A 22428-nucleotide genomic window follows, 5' to 3' on the forward strand; every position below is an offset into this window, starting at 1 on the left:
AACAGCATGCGCTTCTCATCAGTACTGCATCCTTTAAAATGTGTTGCATCTATGGTTGCAAGGATGTTACTTAGTTTGGTAATGAAACATCTGCAGAGAAACAACCAAGATCACAGAGCACCAACAACCCCCCAGTTCAACCCTGCGCACTCCACTTGCCAGGGAACTGATAGCTCACCACTCTGAGAAGATTGCCTGTCCTATTTTAAATTAGTAAAATTTCTCCTAAATATAGTAGTGGTTGATTAATGCAGAAAATGTAACACTGATACCCAGAACTCATACAAGTTCAAAATGGAATAATTCTTTTGATTAATATACTTTCAACCATTAGCATAGTAATAGCCTGAAGCAACCTCTACATAAAGGTGGAAGATGAAAGCTGGAAAAGAAGTTTAGGCTGTGTGCAAACCACTGACTCAGCGTGAAAGTCATAGCATTTGAATCCCAATGAATAGTTCTTTAAGTGACATTTTAGGTTTGTTGTATTGTGTAGATCTAAATGGGACTCCCTTTTGGTTCTTTTAAACTCAGATCTGTTTTGTTATAAAATCTAACTAAAAGGATCCAAGATGGCATATGCATGAAATCTACCAAACATGAATGTGAAAGAGCTAACACACTCAGAAAACACAAACCCATAGTGAAATAGATTAATTCTTTAATTTGAATTAGTCTTTTGGACATTCGTGATGTTGCAACCATTAATATGAAGAAAAGAGAATAAGAAGACTAGTACAGCCCAAGCCACTGTCCCCCATCTCAGAAAAAAAATAAAAATCTTTTTGCAAAAGATGCCGTATTCTACATCTGGGATTCCAAGTAAAGTATCCCTACTGGCTAATATACTGCTCATTAATTATTATTTAATTAAAGCAGTAATTGATTAAACAGTATGTATGAAGAGAAACCTATGACTTATTACAAATTGTTTAAATAGTAGGTCAGCCCTCCAGAGCTGGACAAAATAATCACAATTACAGGTAATCCTTGATTTACGACTACAATTAAACCCACAATTTTTGTTGTTATGCGAGACAGTTGTTAAGTAAGCTTTGACCCATTTTATGACCTTTCTTGCCACAGTTGTTGGCATGTTATAACTTAGCAACCATGTTATTAAGTTAGTAACATGGTTGCTAAGTGAATCTGACTTCCCCATTGACTTTGCTTCTCAGAAAGTCTCAAAAGGTGATCATGTGACCCCTGGGACACTGCAATTGTGATTAATCAGTTGCTAAGCATCTGAATTTTGATCATGTGACCATGGAAATGCTGTAATGTGAAAAATGGTCATGTCACTTTTTTCAGTCCTGTTGAAGTGTCAGTAAACGAACTTTTATAAGGTGAGGGCTACCTGTATTTGATTACAAGCTTTCCAGAAATGTTCAGTAGCTTATTTTAGAATGATGGGCTTCCCGATGAATTAAACTGTATCAGGAATGTATTGGTACATTAGTCAAATGGAATTCAATGTTTCACAACAATTCAGGATGATTTCATTAATAGATTAATGATTCATTTAGCAATTATAACCCACAAAGTAGGATCAATATGACACTGTGGTAAGTAGAAATGAGTAACAATTATCAAGAAATTTTTAAAAATGCTAGGACTCAGCAAAATTTCCACCCTCTTCTTAACATAATTTTACTGACCACAATATAAAATAAAATTCACAGTCTGCCATTATCATTTCATACACTGCAGTAAGTAGCAACAATATCCTTCTCTCTTTAGTTTGTCAACACGCAGAAAGAACTTCCACTGGTTAGAGGAACAATCCTCCTTTCCTGATTTCAAAATGTCCATAAGCCCTGCTTTTTTTTACAGTTCAGTTTTCAAAGGTCTGGGCAGTATCTCATTATAGTTGCTCTTCCATTTTACTTTATAAGTCAAGGCTTTAGAATACTCCTTTAGAAGTTGTTCCCAGTAACAAGAGATGTCCTCCATTTGCAAGTGGTCCATGATGAACTGGCGACCCCTAGGGACCAAACAATCAAGCAAAGAAATCAATTGTTTTTCTAATTCAAAACTCAATTTTGAATTCTAATTCGAAAGTCAATACAGTCAATTGCTTTTTTTAATTTAAAAGCTTAAATATACATCTGGGCTATAAAAAAGAAAGCAGCTTAGCAGTCATTATGCCTATCCAGGAATCTGTAATTGTATGACTTATTCCTAAAATTTAAACAAAGCCAGACTTATACATATAACTTGACTTGATGTAGTGTTGAAAGTGTCACCTGCTGTAAAGAAAACAACAAACCTCTTCCAATTGTGGAAGTAAACATTAATGATGTATAATTATCGGTATTAAAACTGAGTAACATTTAAAGGTCTTCCTCCTGCAAGACATAAACACATCCTAGCAATTATTTATAAATGTAGATGCAATGCAAATAAGATAAGAGATAAGTTAACCTTTATTGTCATTTTTTTCTGTGGGCACTCTGGCACATATTAAAAATGAAATTCTGTTGCCTGCTCTCAAAAGTGTACACATACATAACCCAGAGATATGCTATATACATACATATTGTATGTATATGTCTACACCCTAACATATAAATATTAATCACTGTCCATCTTGAATATATAGTGAAGGAAGCTTGAGCGTTCACAAGGTTGATACTGTGTGGAACAAAACAGTGGCTGAATCTGGATGTTCTGCTTCGAATACCACGAGGCCTCCTCCCAGAAGGTAAGAAGGAAAACAGCTCGTGAAGAGGATGTGTAGTGTCCCAGACAATCCTGCGGACCCTGCTCAAGCAACGCTTATATGCTATATCCTGGATAGAATGGAGTGAACTGCCAATAATCTTTTCTGCCATCCCCACCACTCTCTGCACCGCCTTCCTGTCTGAAGCAGTATTGCAGATAGTCCTCAAGTTACGTTAATTGGAACCAGAATTTCTGTCGCTAAGTGATGTGGTCATAAAGGGCGACATCAAATGTACACATCGCTTAGCTCCCCATTGCCATTGTTAACAAAATTCCTCAGGTTGTTAGGCAAGGACACACTCCACACTCAAATCCAAGTCATTCTGGGCTTGGTCACTCTTAGGCCTGAGCCTCAGTTCTTCCAAAGTAAGAAACTGCCTCTCCTTCAACTTCCCCCAACTGCCTATTCCCTACCACCTCTGCCCTTTTTGTCACCTTACACTTTGCCTTACAAGGTGGCAATCATCTCCAGCCTCTCCCATCAGTGCAGCGCAAAGCTGAAACTACCCCATAAGCTTCAGCCAATCCAGTCCTTGTCAACATGCACTGAGGTCTCTACTGTCTTGCGCTCTGCTGACCTAGCTGACCTTCACCATCTTCTTGTTCCTGCTGCTGACAGAGAGTTCTTGCCCTATACCTTATGAGGCAGCTGCTGGCTACAGAAGGCCATTTTCCCCTGGTCTCTGGAAGAAATGCATGATACGGGACCTGGGAAAGAAAGTCTTGTGCAGCCAGCAACTGCTTTGTGAAGGGGCATGCTTCATCAATAGCAGGAGCAAGAAAACAGTGGATGTCAGCTAGGGTGGCAATGACTGTGAAATACAAGGGGCCAAAAGGATAGATGGAGGAAGACAGGCTGGTGGGGAACAAAGCGCCCCTGCACATATAAGTGCAAGCAGACTGCATAGCACCTGAATTTTAATCATGTGATCGTAAGGGGGCTACAAAGGCCATAACTTTGGGGATTGGTCATAAGTCCTTTTCTTCAGTATCACCATAAATTTGAACTGTTACAGAACAAATTAATATTAAAGGAGGACTATCTGTAGAAGGGATGCGGTGGCTCAGTGGCTAAGATGCTGAGCTTGTCGATCGAAAGATTGGCAGTTCAGCGGTTCAAATCCCTAGTGCCCCGTAATGGGGTGAGCTCCCGTTATTTGTCCCAGCTTCTGCCAACCTAGCAGTTCAAAAGTACGTAAAAAACGCAAGTAGAAAAACAGGGACCACCTTTGGTGGGAAGGTAACAGCGTTCCGTGCACCTTTGGCATTGAGTCATACCGGCCACATGACCACGGAGATGTCTTCCAACAGCGCTGGCTCTTCGGCTTTGAAACGGAGATGAACACCGCCCCCTAGAGTCGGGAACGACTAGCACATATGTGCGAGGGGAACCTTTACCTGTAGATATTTTTTGATTTTTAAACAAATCACAAAACATAATCTTGGGAAAGTCTTACGGACTTCATGATCAAATCTATTTTATACCAAGGAATTCTTACAATTAAAGCATAGCAGTAATAAGAGCTTACCTCTCAGAAATTCTTTGAGCAACATCATCATTTTCTCTTACAAATTCCAATAGCTCTCTGAAACACGTTTGGATAAAAATCAGAAAATATTAGTGTCTTAAGATTGACTTTAGGCAGAATAAATATGAGCAAACTCAGTAAGGGAACTCTGTTATGGTTAATTGGTTGGGTTGGGTTTGCTTTTTTTCAACTTGCTAGTTATGTGTTTGTTCATTTGTTGGAGTTTTAATTCAATAGAACTCTAAACCTTCCTTCAGCAAAAGCATTAAGATACAACAATAAAAATACAATAAAATACAATATAAAAATAATGCAATAAATAAATTAAATAATCAAATAATTGAGTTAGTAAAAAAGAAATTAATAAAAATAAATTGTACAATACAGAAATAAAATAAAGGAGAAAAAGGAAGCAAAACTATATAAATATGTGTATTATACATGTGTAAGACATGTATATGGGTAAACACACAAGCATACACACACACAATTTCAGTGAAAGATAGTATTTCATTACAATCATCCATACATATTCTATGTTTATAAACAATTCATTGATAAGTCACAAGTAACATCAGCTCATCAATCCACTGAGCAATTGGAACCATAAATTTATCATTCCAATTTGAAAGTTGGAGTCATGTAGAATTGGGCAGTTATGAAAATCAACTATCAAGCAACTAAATAAATGTATTAGCAGTAATAAGGCAGCAGAGAATCCAGTTTTGTTGTCTAGCCATAATTTCCAAGCAGTATGTATTTAATTTAAAAATATGTATAAAAGTATTAGATCTTGTCTTATTTTTTTAATTATTGTATAGTATAATGCATAATTTTCCCAGAGTACAATAGCAATAGCACTTAGACTTATATACTGCTTCACAGTGCTTTACTCTCTAAGCGATTTACAGAACCAGCATATTGCCCCAACAATCTGGGCGCTCATTTTACCAACCCTGAAAGGATGGAAGGCTGAGTCAACCTTGAGCTGTTAAAGACTCGAACTGCCAAACTTCAGGCAGCTGGCAATCAGTAGAAGTAGCCTGGAGTACTGCATTCTAACCACTGCACCGCCACAATCAATTAAGGGTACGTAAAAACATATTTTAATAGCTGTATTCCCAATTGATCGCCACCAAAAATATGATGTACTCATTTCTTTCCTATGCAACAAAATAAGTCTGAAATAGTGCTTTTTTATTAAGCCATAGTTTTATTACACATTCTTAAATTAACCCAATATCAAAAATTATCAAAATTTCATATGGACATTAAGACAGTTTCTCATTATTTAAACACAGAAATTGTCAATTCTTTATTCCAATCGGTTTTTAAAATATGCCAGTCAAAATTATTTATCAATAACAAGGTTTATGCAGATTAACTATGGGCTTTTCTGTCTCATAATATTTAGTGATTACTTCTAATAATTTAGGTGTGCCTGAAGCTGAAAATGCTAATGCTCAAATCAAGATCTCAAAACATTCACCAATGCTTTTTCATTTACCTGGGAGATATAAAAGATATTGTTTATGATGGCAATTGAGATCGAAATTGATTGATATATTTTATACATACACATACAGGCAATATTTAAAAACTGCCCATATGTCTCAGAGAATGACTCTGGGTAACATACAAATAGAAACTTGAAATTATACATAAATATTATAATAAATTAAATTAAAAATAGGAATAAAATAGGCCAATAATAGGCATCACTATACAACAAGGTCATAATGTGCAATGTCATGTGACTGTGCAGTTTAGTGACTGGTTCTGGCCATCCTGGGTGCTATTGTTAAGCAAGAACTGTGAAGGTGAGGTTGTTAAGCAAGGACCTCACAATTTTTGACTTCCTGCCAGCATCCCCACTGACTTTGCTTGTGGGAAGCTGGCAGGGAACAATGGAAGTTATGACTGGGGCTTGCTAAAATCTTGTCATTCTGAGCAGGATGCTGACTGCCCAGATCACAATCACATAATCATGGAGATGTCACGATATCTAGAATTCCAAGGACCACTTGAAACTACCACTTATTCAGTGTTGTTGTAAGTTTAAACGGTTGCTGAACAAGTTGGTTGTTAATCGAGACCACCTTTAACTGGAAATCCCTTTTATGACAACTAAATGTCTATTCTATAAAAATAGATTTCATCTAGTCTCAATCATATAAAAACCAGTTTAATCCAAGCTGTGAAATGCATTCTGTATGAATCTACCTTTGAAGGTAACCCATGTATTTTAATTCAGTTATCTCTGCCTCATTATTGATGATTTTGTCAAATATGATACATAATCCTAGTTTTGTATTATCATATTTTACATAAAAGCTATTAATACACACAAATAATTAAGCCACTGCAGTTTTAATATCTCACCTCACATTAGAAAGATCGGACTGAACTGGGATATAGTGAACCCAGGGTTTCAGTTGTGGATAGAAGAATTCTTGCCAGTCTTCTCCAACATGAAAGACCAAAGAACCACACAGGAAAAGGTGTTTGAAGCGAAAACTGGCTGCAACTCCTCGAAAATTGAAGAGGTATCTTATGTTAAAAAAAAAAAACTGCCTTAAATACGGCTCTTCTCCAATAATGAGCATATTTATATTTACAGTACAGAAAGATACATTTATTTTACTCTTCTACAAAGTGAAAGTTTATAGTATAATCTTAATGCTATACGATAAAAATATTCCATTCAAATATTGCCACAAAGAGGCTAAAACTAGAAACAGTAAATCCAAAGTTTAGGAGTCTAAATTGTTGCATCTTCTGCACCCTTCTATCTGCTTTTAATCCTTGGTCCTATTGAGTCCATATAAATACATTAACACACCATAAAGCATATATGTATATTTCAGCTAAAATGTTCACCAACATCTTAATAACCACAGTGGAGCTAAAAGAAATAGAGACTGCTTTCTGCCAGTACAAAAAAAAGGAACAGTCTCCAAATGAAAGAATTTCCAATTTCTATTCTTAGCAATGTTTTGCTCTTTTCAAGAGATGCCAAGTCATTTAAAATACCAGCTTCTCAGTAGCATCATTTTATCATCTAAACATAACTGAAAATTATTGCTATACAACTCCAGGGGCCTGAGATCACAAACTCCTTTGGTTCTGGGTATCACAGCAACTACAGATAACCTAAGGAATTTAATCATATCAATTACTTATTAATGTTGAATGGCACACAGGAGATACAGAGTCTTAAGAGATTCCTGGAATGCATTTCTTGAATTACAGTAACCCAGCTGTAAATCGTGGATGATGGAAATTCATAGCACTATAATTCAAATACCAAGTAGAATATTTAGAAAAATGAAATCTGCATAGTACCTGGGTACCTACGAGACCGTCTTTTGCCACCAATAGCCTCCCACCGACCAGTTTGTTCTCACAGGGAGGGACTACTCAGGGTACCGTCAGTCAAATTATGTCGACTGGCGACTTCCAGGGAGAGGGCCTTCTCTGTGGGGGCTCCAACCCTTTGGAATGAATTGCCCCCGGAGATACGGAATATCCCTGATCTCCGTGCTTTCCGCCGTGCCCTCACGACCCTAATGTTCCAACAAACGGGGCTAAACATACGAACATGTGAATGATTTTTTAAATGTTATCTAATTCTGGGTTTTATTTAATTGACCAAACTAAGTAATAATTTTAATTAGCAATTTTATGATGTTTGTGTGTCTATATTTTTCTTGACTGTACACCACCTTGAGTCCTACGGGAGAAAGGCGGTATAGAAATATAATTAATAAATAAATAAATAAATAAATAAATAAATAAATAAATAAATAAATAAATAAATAAATAAATAGTACCAATAGCATTTATATGTTCCTAACTTATAAAAAAAATTAGGACACAACTAATTGTCCAGCTTTCACCATGAAGTTCAAGCTAAAGCAAACAGTTAAAATAGCACTAGCAGCTAAGGGTTATTGGATGGGAATCCTGGCCCTCAATGCCACTGTAAAAGTTAGGTCATCTGAGTTTAAGGCTAGTGACACAGGCACCAATGAATTCTGTGACAATTCCATTGCTTTCACTGAACTGACATGCATTCAGATATTTACCAAGATTGAATCAAATACTTACTTGAATTTACAATGATCTACCAGTGGAACTTCTGTTGCAGGTGGTCTCCCAAGGGTATCCTTTAAAAAAAGTTTTTAAAAAAAAGAATATGTTTCTAATCACCTTCCTAAAAACTATAATGGAAATGTTATACCAAAAGATGCAGTAATACACATTTTCCTAATTTTTTTCAATAGAATATATGATTAAAGTTGTTACTGTAAGCCAGAAAATCTAAGGACTAACTAGCTAAATATTCAGTTCATTAATTTTCTTAGAGTGAAGCCATACACAAGCTTTCTTATAATGTTCATTGATTTTTTTTCTTCTAAATAAACATTCATTCACACACACAAATGCTGTGTAGTACTTTTATTTCACATATGCAACAAGCTGTGGTTTTCTTTAATCCATTTTCCTGTCTTGCACTGATTAGAACTGCCATATTTAATATAAGTTGTTTATTTATTCAATTTATATGCTAATCCATTTTTGTAGACTCTTGAGCAGCTAGTCAGACATGCCCCAAGACGTCTCATCACTTTCCATATAAATAACTGCAGCTGTGAACTGTTATTTTCAATACAGAATGTTTCAAAATACAGAAATAATTATAAATCCTTAAGGTTTTTAAACTATGCAGATCTCATATTGACCTAAATGTTAATGCCAATACTGGACATCTTTCTTTTATATGACGAGATCAGTGGTGGGTTGCCCCCAGTTTGGACCGGTTCGCAAGAAGCGGTAGTAAAACCAGCGGGAGATCCCGCCCACTGCCCCAGATGTCATCATCGGCGATCTGCGCATGTGTAATCCCATTGTGAACTGGTAGTAAAGCTAAGTAGAACCCACTCCTGGACAAGATCCAATACCAACACATTAGTAGAAACTTGAGAATAAACTGAGAATTTTATATAGGTGCCAAAATGCATCTTCAAAAATGGCTTTGGCTTATCTGCAGATTGACTTATCCACAAATATAAACAGTAATAATTTTTTTAAGTACCCATATTTGCTAAATATATTCATATATAAGCCCATCCATGACCATGAATCAGCAGATTGATGGATTTTGATTTAAAAACTTTGATTAAAAATACCATAAAATGTGGATTAATATATATCGACGAGCAGCACATTTTTCATGGCATTTTAGTTTAAAAAATTGAGGGTTGGCTTATACATAGATGGGCTTATAGGTGAATGTATACATTACAATAGTTCCAAATCAGCTTCAAGGATTAGATAAAAATAGCAGGTGCCAATATATTCAGAATATAGTATTCATTTCTTCCTCACCATCCCCTAGCTTCTGCTATGTGTATCTGTAAAAATACATTTTATAGACTGGAAATTGTGAGGCAAGACCCTCAAAACCTTACTAGATTTAAAATAATTTTTGTGGGCTAGGAGATGGAAACATGTCACTGAATGAGATCACCTGACAGTACTGGAACCTTAAAAGACTGCTGCCCTATGTTACATTATTTTGTATACGTAATAGGCACTACTATAATTAGACATTAAATTCCATGACTATGAAATAAGCATGCACAGTAGAACATACTAGGAAAATAAGTTCTTGTTTGCACAAATCAGACAGATACTGTAATTATTGTTATTTAATTTACCCCCTGTGGTGCCAAATCAGGCATCCTGATGTTGGAAAAAGAGACTAAAGGTCAATCAGCAAGAGATTAAAAAAATGTGAAATAATCTTTTTGATATATCTTTAGCGCCAACATATGCCTAGACCAGTGATGGCTAACCTTTTTGCCATCACGTGCCAAAAGTGGGGGAGTGTGGGGTGGTCGTCCACACCCATAATTCTATGCACCCTCCCCCCACGCAAGCACGCGTGATCCCCCCATGGTCCTATTTTTGGCATGTGATGGCACGATGGGCCCGGTGGGCCCGTTTTTCACCCTCCCCAGGCTCCAGAGGCTTTCTAGGAGCCTGGGGAGGGCAAAAACAGCCTTCCCCATCCCCCCGGAGGCCCTCCAGACGCCAGAAACAGCCCATTTGCTGACTTCCGGTGGGCCCAGTAGGCCCAAAAATCAGCTGGCCAGCGTGCACATGCGTGCTGGAGCTGAGCTAGGGCAACACTCGCATGCCCACCAATATGGCTCCGCGTGCCACCTGTGGCACGTGTGCCATAGGTTCGCCATCACAGGCCTAGACTGTATGAATATACTATGCTCATAGCAAACTCTTACAACAATGCATACCCTTTGTCATATTCACAATAAAGTATTATTTTAAAACTTCTTTACAAAACTTACTTTAAGGGTTACTTCTTGCAAGTAGGATTTGAAATCAGTCCACAAGCAATTCAAACACACTGGGCATGTGTATGCTGGACTGATAAAATCCAGGATGGTATTTGGGTTAGCATGATGTAGGTGTATTGCTAACATTAGGGTTTCAGATATTTTCAGGGTCATTCCCATATACCATCATAACAAGCCCTGTGTTCCATAGCAATAGCTTATATCTTATATACCAATATATAAGTATAAAACTCATATAACTGCTTCACAAGTATACAACTTATATACCGCTTTACAGCCCTCTCTAAGTGGTTTATAGAATCAGTATCTTGCTCCCAACAATCTGGGTCCTCATTTTGCTGACCTCAGAAACTTAGAAGGCTGAGTCAATCTTGAGCCACTCAGAATCAAACTCCTGGAGTGAGCGGTGAGTTTGCCTGCAGTACTGCATTCTAACCACTGTGCCACCACGACTCTTATAATCACAATAATTGCTCAGCTTAATCAACTTTACAGTGGCTGCTGGAATAATTAGATTGTGATACAATTTATTGATTTACTTATTTATTTACTGAAGCTTATATACTACCCTAATCAAAAAGGACTCTGAACAGCTTACATTCCCCCTTTGTTTGGGAAAAAAGTATAATACAAACAAAGAAACAACTGACAGCAGAACAAAAAAAATCATTAAAAACATGTACCCTACTATACATGTATCAAGAACATAATGATGTATTTAAAGGAGCTTTTACATTTAAATATAAAATTAGTTGTATATTAAAATAAATGGTACAAGTCCAGTGGCAGTTACACCAGTTTGATAGTAAAGGGATCGAGTACAGTAAAATAACAGCTAATTTTCAATCTGTCAAAAATATATTCATTCCTTTGAAATAGAAAAACTTGAAATACTAATGATTGTCAATATTTGAAACTTCATCTGACTTCATAATGGATTATTTTATTGTTCCTTACAACAGAAAGGAAAAAAGTAATAATAGCATTAATACTAATAGTAATAATAACATTTGAATAGTATTCAACGGTATTTACTTTTTCAGATTTCCAAGCTTGGTTCTTAGTGTACTCTGCATCAACAAGATCTGGATTCTCTCGAGAAAGAAGAATGAGGGGATCCCGTTCTGCACTTGTCCTACCACAGAAATCACATAGAACTGTGAGATTGGCTTTTTTCCAATTTGGCACTTTTCAAATAAGTTGGTCAATAAATCATATCATTCTATAGTGAGCAAGTGAAAATTATAACTAGCATCCACTGGTTTTCTGGGACTCTCCTTGGAGAGATCAGAATGTCAAAAACCTTTTATTTGATTACTATTAATGTGTCTCTCCACATATGGAGGTCTGTGGAAGCCTACTATTAGTTGGCTTCCAAATACTCTTGGCATGGTATTATGTAGTAAAAGCATTCCTGAACATAGCAGTAGCAAAAGCACTGGTGCCAAGAAAATAACAGAGATAAATCCACATATTCCCCAGGAACTCAAGGAAAACATTACCTTTAAATACATATATTTCAGTTGGACCAATTTAATTTCCCTGAGTAGTGCAGTACAACAGAATAATTATTAACAAGATTAGGACTATCAAAGTACTTGAAAGCTAAAAATGCTCACCTGGATCCTCGAAAATAGGCTTTGGAAATTTTCTTCTTCCAGGGCCATTTTTCTGCTGAGCTAAGAATATTTTGATAAATACACCATATTAAAATACTGACATTAATAGTAATTAAAAATGGTATGCTTGTTTTTATTCATTTACTTGATTCTCTTGATCTAGTTTCAGGACTTCTGTGGTGAACAAATCCTACTTTAGTTTATATTTATGCAGTAATATTGAAAATTAAAAAGGGCTCACAAATGTTTAAACACCGTTGTACTTCTGATATTGTGTTTCTGTTTACTTGAAGCTCATGGGTGGAGACTAAATAAGATGGCAAAAAGAGAAAGAGGAGGTTGCTGCATTCGGTCCCAGAATTATTCCCAACAGCATCTACCAAGGAAATGCTATCCACCAAATCAAAACAGATCTTCATTTTAAAATCTCTGCATGTGAATTTCCTGCTGACTTTCTAAAGTTAGCTTTTTTCTCCCCATGGAGAAAAATCTGCAAGGATTTTTGTCAATCTGAAGCACAATTGTATCATTTTAGATGAATTTAACCAACATGCATTTCTTTGGAATTATACAGTCTATAACTAAATGCCTGCAGCTTTCATTTAACAAAGTATAAGTTATTGCTCAATGAAAACTCTTCAGAATGAGGAACTGGTACACAGGGCCCTATTACAATGCAAATTTGGATTCTCTTATTTTTTTAAAAAAAAAATACAACAAAACTACTATCTCCTCAGATTACCTTTGGAGGTTTTCTCTCATTAGGTCCCAACGCCCAAGGCCTGTAGGATATATTGGCCAAACAGCTGGTCCCCCTTCCCAAAATGTCCAGGCAGGGTACATAATATCATAGTATTCTGTAGTCTTTCAAGAGAAAAAGGTGAGCAAAGCATGTTAGTTATACCAAAATGTTTCATTCATACAAGAGATTCAATGAAATATGGTATTTGTCCTATCTAATGTGACTGATAGGTAATAGCTCTCTGTTCACTCACCTTGCTAAAAGATAAAACAGGCACTCTTGGTTTCATAAATTTGGCTACCTGAGGGTAGTCCCGCACATTGATGACCATCTCCATATCAGGAAGGTTCTGAATAATTTCCAGGATGAAGTGCTCAACCCCACTACATCTGTAGGCAATCAAATATCAAAATTTATTTTTATTTTATTTATTTATTTTTATTTGATTTATATGCCGCCCTTCTCCGGAGACTCAGGGCGGCTTACAATGCGTTAAGCAATAGCCTTAATACTTTTTTATATTTATACAAAGTCAGCGTATTGCCCCCCACAATCTGGGTCCTCAATTTACCTACCTTAGAAAGGATGGAAGGCTGAGTCAACCTTGAGCCTAGCGAGATTCGAACCTGCAGTAATTGCAGGCAGCTGGTCTTAATAACAGGGTGCTTTAGACCACTGTACTACCAAGGCTCTAAAAGGGTATCTATGAGTAGAATACACTGGCTATGTTCACCTATCATACTAAGCCATGGATTATTTCAACCAGTTTTTTTTTTTTAAAAAAAATACAAAGTCAACCTCACAGATGATCAAAGCAAGCAAAGGAGTTCACTTGGACAGTTCTTTTTTTCCTTTCCTATTTAAAATGTTCTTGCTGAAAGAAGTTTGGACAGAGGATCAAAACAAGCCCAGAATAAGCCAGGAAGGCCACAGTCCAGAGCAAGAATGTAACATGAGTAAATTTCTCAGACAAGTCTCTCCCCAGTTCACACAAGGATAAAGGGGGCCAGGGGAGGGGAAAATCACAGACTAACATCAGTCTACCCTCTTTTCCCCAAAATAAAACATCCCCTGATAATAAGCCCAATTCAGGCTTTTGAGCACGTGGCAATAAGGCCAAGCACTTATTTCAGGGTTCAAAAAAATATAAAACAGGGTCTTAGTTTTGGGGAAACACGGTATTATTATAGTTTTACAATAAAGATAGTACTGACCTATAAGGCATAGGTTTCTTAGTCTGATCTACCTTGAGAGGCTGACACTAGGTCAACAAAGTAGAGTTCCAGTCTTTCTGGTGGTGCTGTCTCCTGATTTGGCCTACCTCCAAGAGTTGATAGAGGTAAACAAATGGTGCCCAATTTATTCATGCTGCTTTTATGTCATTTTAATTAACTTGAATCTAAGCAAATTAGATTACATTTTTGTTTTATTTTCATTGAATAGTTGTTAACATTTGAGTAAACATTTACTCAATAGCATACATCCACAATGCTTGTAAACAAAAGGAAAAAAATTCAAAAGGAGAAAAATTTATCACATTTTCTTAAAATGTGTATAATTAAAAAGATCTTTTTTAAAAAACATTATTTTCAGAATGTGGAATTGTTCCCATGCATACAATGCACATACTAGTCTAATCAGTGTCAAATACTAGTAATATAAATTTTCCCACTAAAGCTCTTGCATAAAAGCTAAAGTGAATCTACCTGATTTCTATGCCTCCCATTTCTTTTCCTTTACAGCTTTACTAAAATCACTATCTCATCACTTCCTTTAAAGCTAAAGGAAGTATATATTTCTTAATTGCAATAATAGCCTATCAATTTTTGGCATTTCCCCCCTTTGGTTGTTCTAAATAGTTATCTCTTGTATTTTCAAAAGTGCTAGAATTCTAAAATTCTAATCTCCTTATTAGAAAATAATGGTTAAAACTGTTACCAGAAAAATAGCTGATTGTTGTTCTATTTATTCTTTATTGAGAGGCTCTATGTTATTATAAAAATATTTCTTCTTTAAAGATTACTTCTCAGAGGGTTTTTTTTTTTTTTTTTTTGGTAACATTAACCATATCACCATCATATAACAATGGGGGCCCCATCCCCCAGGCCACAGCCTGGTACTGGGTCATGGTTTGTTGGGAACGGGTGAGCGTGTGAAGCTCCATTTATGCAAACAGTGGCCATGGGTGAAACCATTCCCCCCCCCGCTGTCCACAGAACTGGAAAGGTTGGGGACCATTGATCTAAAACACATAACACACTCAACTTGCAGTCGTAAATAATATTTCAAAGAGTCAAAATTTCAACGTTTTGTTAAATGTCAAAAGAAGTACAGACCTCTTATCCTATGGTTGGATGTTCCATAAGAGGCAAAATGGTTCATCAAAAGTAAGATGAAGCCAAAGTGGTTAAAAGAAAATGTTAAAATGGGCTCAATAACCAGATTGAGATTGGATAAAAATTACACCATTCCAGTGACAGGAATAGGATGGAAACATTGCAGAGATCAGAATCTGGGCTGAGCAGGAAAAAACAAACAAGGAAGCACCATACCATTAACTGACAGTATAAAGAGTGCTTTTTGTTTTACTCCCATCATAAAGCACATAAAATAAAGCCAAAGGCCTCTGCCTGACAATCCAGCAACTGTAAATAATAATACTTTACAATTATCCTTTTCCCTCAGAGGTATTTATTCCTGATTTCTTTTAGCTTTTAACCCGTATCATCTCCTTGCACAACTAAAGTGCAGTGTCAATATTGATTTCTCACAAAAGCAAATCCAATTCCTACGTTTCAAGCAAGGCAATACAAAATTGGTTAGTTCCTTTACATTAGAGTTCAGCCCTTTCAAACACTTTCTGCTCAATGACCCATAAATTAATGGGGCAAGGGGATTTTCCTGTGTCTCTCTCATTCTCTTTTTGAATTTGTGATTGACAGATTTCATATCTTACCTTGCAGGGAACATGCAATCGTGTTCCCGGTATAACTTCTTCTCAATGATCTGATAGTGTGTCCCAAGCTTTCGACTGATTGCTTCCGACAGCAACTCCTCAGAGATTCCATCTCGAAAAGGAGCCAAGTCTTGTTCCCTAACTCTAAAGTGAAAGAGATTGTTAAATATTGTTAACATACTAGAGGTTAGTTTATTAACAGTTAACAAGAAGGTTAGGAATACAGTTTTGCTTGGCGAAGATTCAGTGCAGATTTGGAATCAGCTCCACTAATGGGCAACGTGAAGTAGCAAATGAGGCAGAGAAGGTTCAGTGGTACTTCCAGCTACCTCCAGTCATCTCCACAACGACTTCCATTCTCCAGAGCCTTTGTCTTGGTGGCTGTTTCTATAATGTTCGTCTGCTGAATATAGTTCTTTAACTTTGTCGTGGATAGATAGCACTGTTGGGAACAATCCAACTGGATGAGAATGCAGAAAGGCAGGCCGGCCATGCCATATATTTTCATGAGTTGTAAAATATTGAATCTTTTTAGGATGATCAGTAATCAAGCTGCACTTATGTATGACATGAGCTTCAATTAAATGCTAGTATAGATCAAGAGATTTAGGTTAAACAAACAACATACAGAGCAGTCTCCATGGTAAACCACCATTCTGTTTCTGCTGGAAAATTCTTTTCTTAAACTTTAGTTTTTATGACCGGTGGCCCCTCCTTTAGTAGCAAATACTTCAACCAATTTTCTTCTTGCACCTGTTCATTATTCTTACAGGTTAGCCTGGCATTACTTAAGCCCATTCCTATTCATGAAACTGCTTTAACTCACTAATATTTGAGGAAGACATTCTATAGTTGCATATTTCAGATCATGCCAAAATATCTTAATTGGGTTAAGGACTGGTGTCGGCTCCAAAATTTCTTCTACTTCAGCCCTTATATTGTAGATTTAGTAACCAAGATAAACATGGTATAAAGAAACTTTCAATGATTCTTTGATTTTGCTTAATATTAACTGAACCAGAGAAATATTGCTAGTTTAATAAAATCCTGGCTTAGCACAACTAAGCGCTTTTCATCCTATATGAGCAGTGGCTGGGACCCATTGATCCCTTGAGGCCCATTTAAATTTATTTATTTTACTGCTGTTCTATTTTGCTCTCTTTCTATTCATTCTAAAATGTTTTTGTACTGACCTATTTTTTTAAAAAATGTTTCCATTATGAAATTGTATTGAATTCTCTTTTATAGCAAAATGCTGTAAATAATATGTACAGTTGATGTTTTTAAATATGTTTTTATGCTTTTTAGAGAACCTCTTTGGGAGAAGAAAATGATTTAAAATTAAAGCAATTATGTACTCCAATCTTAAAATAACTTACCAAGGTGTAATTAATAAAGGTATAATTACCTTTAAGGAAAGGGTATTCAAAATGAGGATGGTAGAAGAGATTATGATAAGAAAGTGCAATTTTAATTTATCTGAGTGAGTTTTAAAATAAATTAAAAATTTGCAATAAATACAAAGAAAATATTTATTTTATTCTGTTATTATTGAATATACACCTCAATTTTCTGTTTATTCCAATAAGTAACTTTAACCAATAAAATACAAAATATAAAAAAATACAATTACAGTAAAAGTTAAATAAGTAATTAACAATTAAAAGCTTGGAAAAGAAATGATTATTGTCAGTATATAAGGGTTCATGAATTGGAATAGATATGGTAACAGGTCAGCCAATGGGGACTGTTTGGTGACCCAGATGGCTCGGAGCCTGGGCGTGGTTTAGGTTCACTGATCTGTATATATATGAGTGCTTATGTCATTCTATAGCCTCTGTATTATATAGCTTCTGTGATTATTGATTCTGTACTTCTGGATTCTGAGTTGTGGTTCCGCTTCTGCTGTATGGTACTGTATATAAAAAAATTTCTTATATAAATGAATCCTGCTGAATTGTTTACTTGTGTGCTGGTTGGATTGCTGCAAACTCTAACAATTATCTTATCTTAAATACTAGACATATCTGGGCCCTGGGGAAGCCCTTGGGGTCTATTGTTTCAAGAGTATATTTTACTTGTTTAGAATCACATATATTAATAAACTCCAAAAAGTGTCAGGATCTTGACCCTCTGCATAGCAAGGGGAGATATGATTACCTCAGGGTGGCACGACTATAGTAAAGGTAAAGGTTCCCCTCGCACATAAGTGCTAGTCGTTCCCGACTCTAGGGGGCGGTGCTCATCTCCATTTCAAAGCCAAAGAACCAGCGCTGTCCCAAAACTTCTCCATGCTCATGTGACCGGCATGACTCAACGGCAAAGGCATACGGAACACTGTTACCTTCCCACCAAAGGTGGTCCCTATTTTTCTATTTGCATTTTTACGTGCTTTCGAACTGCTAGAATGGCAGAAGCTGGGACAAGTAACGGGAGCTCACCCGTTACGCAGCACTAGGGATTCGAACTGCTGAACTACCAACCTTTCGAACAAGCTCAGCATCTTAGCCACTGAGCCACCACGTCCCCTAGCACAACTATGGTAAGCTTCTGCAAATATGGTTTTTGAAAATGGTTTCTTGAAAGAATGATTATGTTGCAGAAAATAGCAACAAAGTTGATTAGGGGACTGGAGGCTAAAACATTAAAACTAAAACAGTTGCTGGAATTGGGTATGTCTAATTTAATGAAAAGAAGGACTAGGGGTGACATGATAGCCATATTTCAATATCTAAAGGATTGCCACAAAGAAGAGGGAGTCAACCTATTCTCCAAAGCACCTGAAGGCAGGACAAGAAGCAATAGGTGGAAACTAATCAAGGAGAGAAGCTACCTAGAACTAAGAAGAAATTTCCTGACAGAACAATTAATCAGTGGAACAATTTGTCTCCAGTAGTTGTGAATGCTCCAACACTGGAAGTTTTTAAGAAGAGATTGGACAACCATTTATCTGAAATGATGTAGGGTTTCCTGTCTTAGTAGGGGATGGACTAGAAGACCTCCAAGGTCCCTTCCAACTCTGTTATCCTGTTGATTATTCTGATTTAACTAAGGTGGAAGCAAATGCCTCTGAACTCTTCCTCTCAACTACACAGGGAAAAGGGAAACTAAATCTTAAATACTAAACCATGGTTTAGTATTGTTGACAAAACCATAATTGTCTGTTTACATCATAATTGCTGGATTCACACAAAATTCTAAGTGACTCATGTTACAGTTAGCATGGTGCATAAAACTATAAATGGAAGAAGTAGAAATCAAACTGCACTCATATTCCATGAAAATATGATTTAACTAAAGTTTATTTAACTATGAGTAAGATTTGTAAAAGATGCTAAACAAAAATCAATTATGACACCGCAATATATGAGAACTCTGTATTCCTGTAATTTACAGAATTACAAAGTATCCAGACCATTTTAACTGTGTTAAAATACATTTTATACAAACCCAGCCAATGCTGATAGTTCCATGCAAACTCGGAAGATTCAGCTGATTTGACAAATAACATGAAGTTCTTAATGAGTAAACCTGTAATCAGAACACAAGACATGGATGGAACCATCAGATACCTTTGCTTTCTTACCTTTGATGGCACTCACAATTATCTTTCACACATGGGCTGTAGTTCTTCACTGCCTCGTCAATTTGAACAAGGAATTTTTTCCAGTGTGCATCTAAAATTTAAACAGAAATAGTTTTGCAAATTTAATTATTTCCACTGTGTTTTTGATGCAGGAAGTGCAAGGTTTCCATATACAGTATGTTCTGTGAATACTGTGCCTGCAATATGAATGGAATTAGATTTATAGTTTTATGATTAAATTATTCATCTTTTCCTCTAATACTTGTTCCAAAAATAAGAAAACATACAAACCTCCCCCAAATGATTGAAATCTTTTCCCCCAAATTACACAATTAAATAACTGCAGGAAAAATATATTACAAACTTCTTGTTAAATACATCAGGTAAGTATATTAAAATGTTTGTCTTGCAATATTTTTACTTCGAATTAATGTATCGTTCTATCTTTTTAATTTACTTTGAATCTTTAGCACGTTGAACATTATTTTTGCTCTTTTTTCCTTGAATAGTGTATTTTTTTTTCATATAAAGTGCTCTGAGTTCTGAAAAACATGAGTTAGCCAATACGTAGATTAATATGGTACATTAATTGGATTTGAAAGAAAAAAGGGACCTGCAAACTAGAGGCAGATTAAAGTTATAAAATTTGCCTCTAATTTATGGTTTAATTCATCTGAATAAATGATAATTTATTTGCACAGTATAGTTTTGATCAAGCAGGTTAATGTATCGCACAAGTAAATGAGATGTAGGAGTACGGGTAACTCTCACTGATAAGCCAATGTATTTTTTAAGTTCTTTATTTACTCAGTGACTATGCCAAGCCACAAATTCCTTTCTGGTATCATCTACATTTATGCCCACAGTATGATATGGTTTTAAATTCACAAGCATTTAATCTTGTGAGTAAAAGTATGTGATGACATTTTTATAATGCTGCATTACATTATTCTACAGTCTTATGACACATGGGACTATAGAGTCCAGAGTCATGAGCTGGAACCAAGTTACCATATATTAAAGGCAACAAGTGAGCAGAAATGGCTTCAGTTCCATCTCTAATGTCCAAAGGGGATAAAATATACTCCAGCAATACTTCTTAAATTATTGCTTAAACAAGTTTACAGATGCAATTTTACCTGGATAAACTTTTCTTTTTCATTAATTATTTAATATGCAGAAAATCCCCACCTGATTCGGAAAAGTTGCTTCAGAGGTAAAGAGCAAGCACAGGAAAAGATGCAGCTTCTCAAAACGGGACACAGACATGTTATGTCAAAACACTTTTTTGGGGGGGTAACTGAATCAAAGTGCTGCACTGTCCTAATAAATTACAAAAGCAAATGCTATCACATCGGTTTTTTGTGATTAAGATTTCTCAGTCTTGTTTTCTAATATACAAAAAAGTAATGCTTCCAGATGAGTGAAACTCCTAGAATTCGTCGTGATGCCAAAGATTTCTCATAAATTGTAGGCTATCAGGTCGTAGAAAAATCTTAATTTAGTATTTTAATTCGGTAAATTTATTTTTCACTAATTTGCAAAACAGTATAATATTGAAAATAGTTAAAGCGTATTAGGAAACAAGTTCCAGGTGAATGTTCAAATCTCTGGCAAAACAAGAAAAAAAAGGAAACTTATAAAGGAATACACTATGATATTGGCCTCTGAACAACGAATGACTCCAGAAAGTCAAGAATGAGAAGGTACAGAAAGAATTCCTTGATCCCATAGATTAGCACACTGCAAAACAAAATTGTATCGAGGTACGTTTCGGTCCCATTTTGCTTCCGATCAGTGAAAAATTATCCTAAGAACACTCACCTGATGAGCTACTTCCCCAGCACACAGTAAACAGAAACAGAATACAAACATGCGAAATCCCAAGAGACAATTGCAGACGCCGCATCACGCCGAACACCAAGCTACAACTTTAACGCATGCGCCCTCACATCCTCCCGAATTTCACTGGAACGATTCATTGAAAAAAAGGAAAAGCCGATTGTACCAGCCCCGCCTCCATCGATAGCAGTTTATACGCACGCTCAGAAGTAGTGTCCCGCCGCCGCCGCCGCCGCGGTGGTTTATGGGGTTTGTAGTTTATTAACAGAAAATTAATATTGTATTGTGCATCATCGCGTATTGACAAGAAGAACCATGTTTAATCCCACATTCTAATATATAAAGATGTAGATTACTGAGATTGACAGATTACTGGTAGTGGTTTTATTTCAAACAGACCCGATACTCTCTCCAAGCACAAAAACCTGTTGATATCCAGGCAGTCGTTGCTGGGAGATCAGCCCTTTGGGCTCAGTGATTCCTTACTCAAGCTCTGAATGCTCAAGTCCGATGTAGGCAGCAACCGAGGGAGGAGTTAATGCATAGTTGCATCGGAACTGCCTGTTAGAAAATGGCTCCGGTCCGGTGACGCCACTTATTGTCTCCCTAACACCCGAGTTTCCTCAAATCTGCGATGAGCTCCAAACCTCCACGGAGACGAAGCTGCTGGTGGATCTCATGCGCTAAAAACACAGACACCTCCAACTGTGGGAAAAGATACCTCTGGAAGATCCAGAGGACCTTGGCCACTTATCGTTAATGGCAGGAGTGAACTTGTACTTTGTATTGGAGGATGTGAATGGAAACCTAATTCAGTGTTTGTTAATTGCTGTCCGGAACCTAAGAAATTTGCAGGGTCACATCCATGCCGAATATGTATTAAACAGAAGTTTTGCTGCACAGTCTACTTTAGACTACCCTGCGGGGTTAGCTGATCTGCAGGGTATTAGATGAACTCGAAAAATGAGGTTGGAAAAAAAAAATCACGATTCTGTTAATCGTGGGTAAGCTGTCCTGCAAATATAGCACTTCAGGTTGCCCAAGTTT

The 22428-nt window shown here is 36.4% G+C and overlaps 1 protein-coding gene across 1 annotated transcript; it reads right to left on the reverse strand.

Moving 5' to 3' along the window:
* Positions 1-644: 644 nt before the first annotated feature.
* Positions 645-21890, reverse strand: POGLUT1 (protein O-glucosyltransferase 1). Its single transcript, XM_034414301.3, has 11 exons — positions 21364-21890; positions 19540-19630; positions 15954-16097; positions 13251-13386; positions 12998-13119; positions 12256-12315; positions 11672-11771; positions 8364-8422; positions 6636-6803; positions 4254-4310; positions 645-1984 (listed from the first exon to the last, which is right to left on the reverse strand). The coding sequence occupies exons 1-11, from the start codon at positions 21446-21448 to the stop codon at positions 1828-1830; spliced, it is 1179 nt and encodes a 392-aa protein (XP_034270192.2). The 5' UTR covers positions 21449-21890; the 3' UTR covers positions 645-1827.
* Between the last annotated feature and the right edge of the window lie 538 nt (positions 21891-22428).

The sequence above is a fragment of the Pantherophis guttatus genome, chromosome 5, assembly GCF_059756535.1.
Source record: "Pantherophis guttatus breed Tessera chromosome 5, ASM5975653v1, whole genome shotgun sequence".
Lineage (NCBI taxonomy): Eukaryota > Metazoa > Chordata > Lepidosauria > Squamata > Colubridae > Pantherophis > Pantherophis guttatus.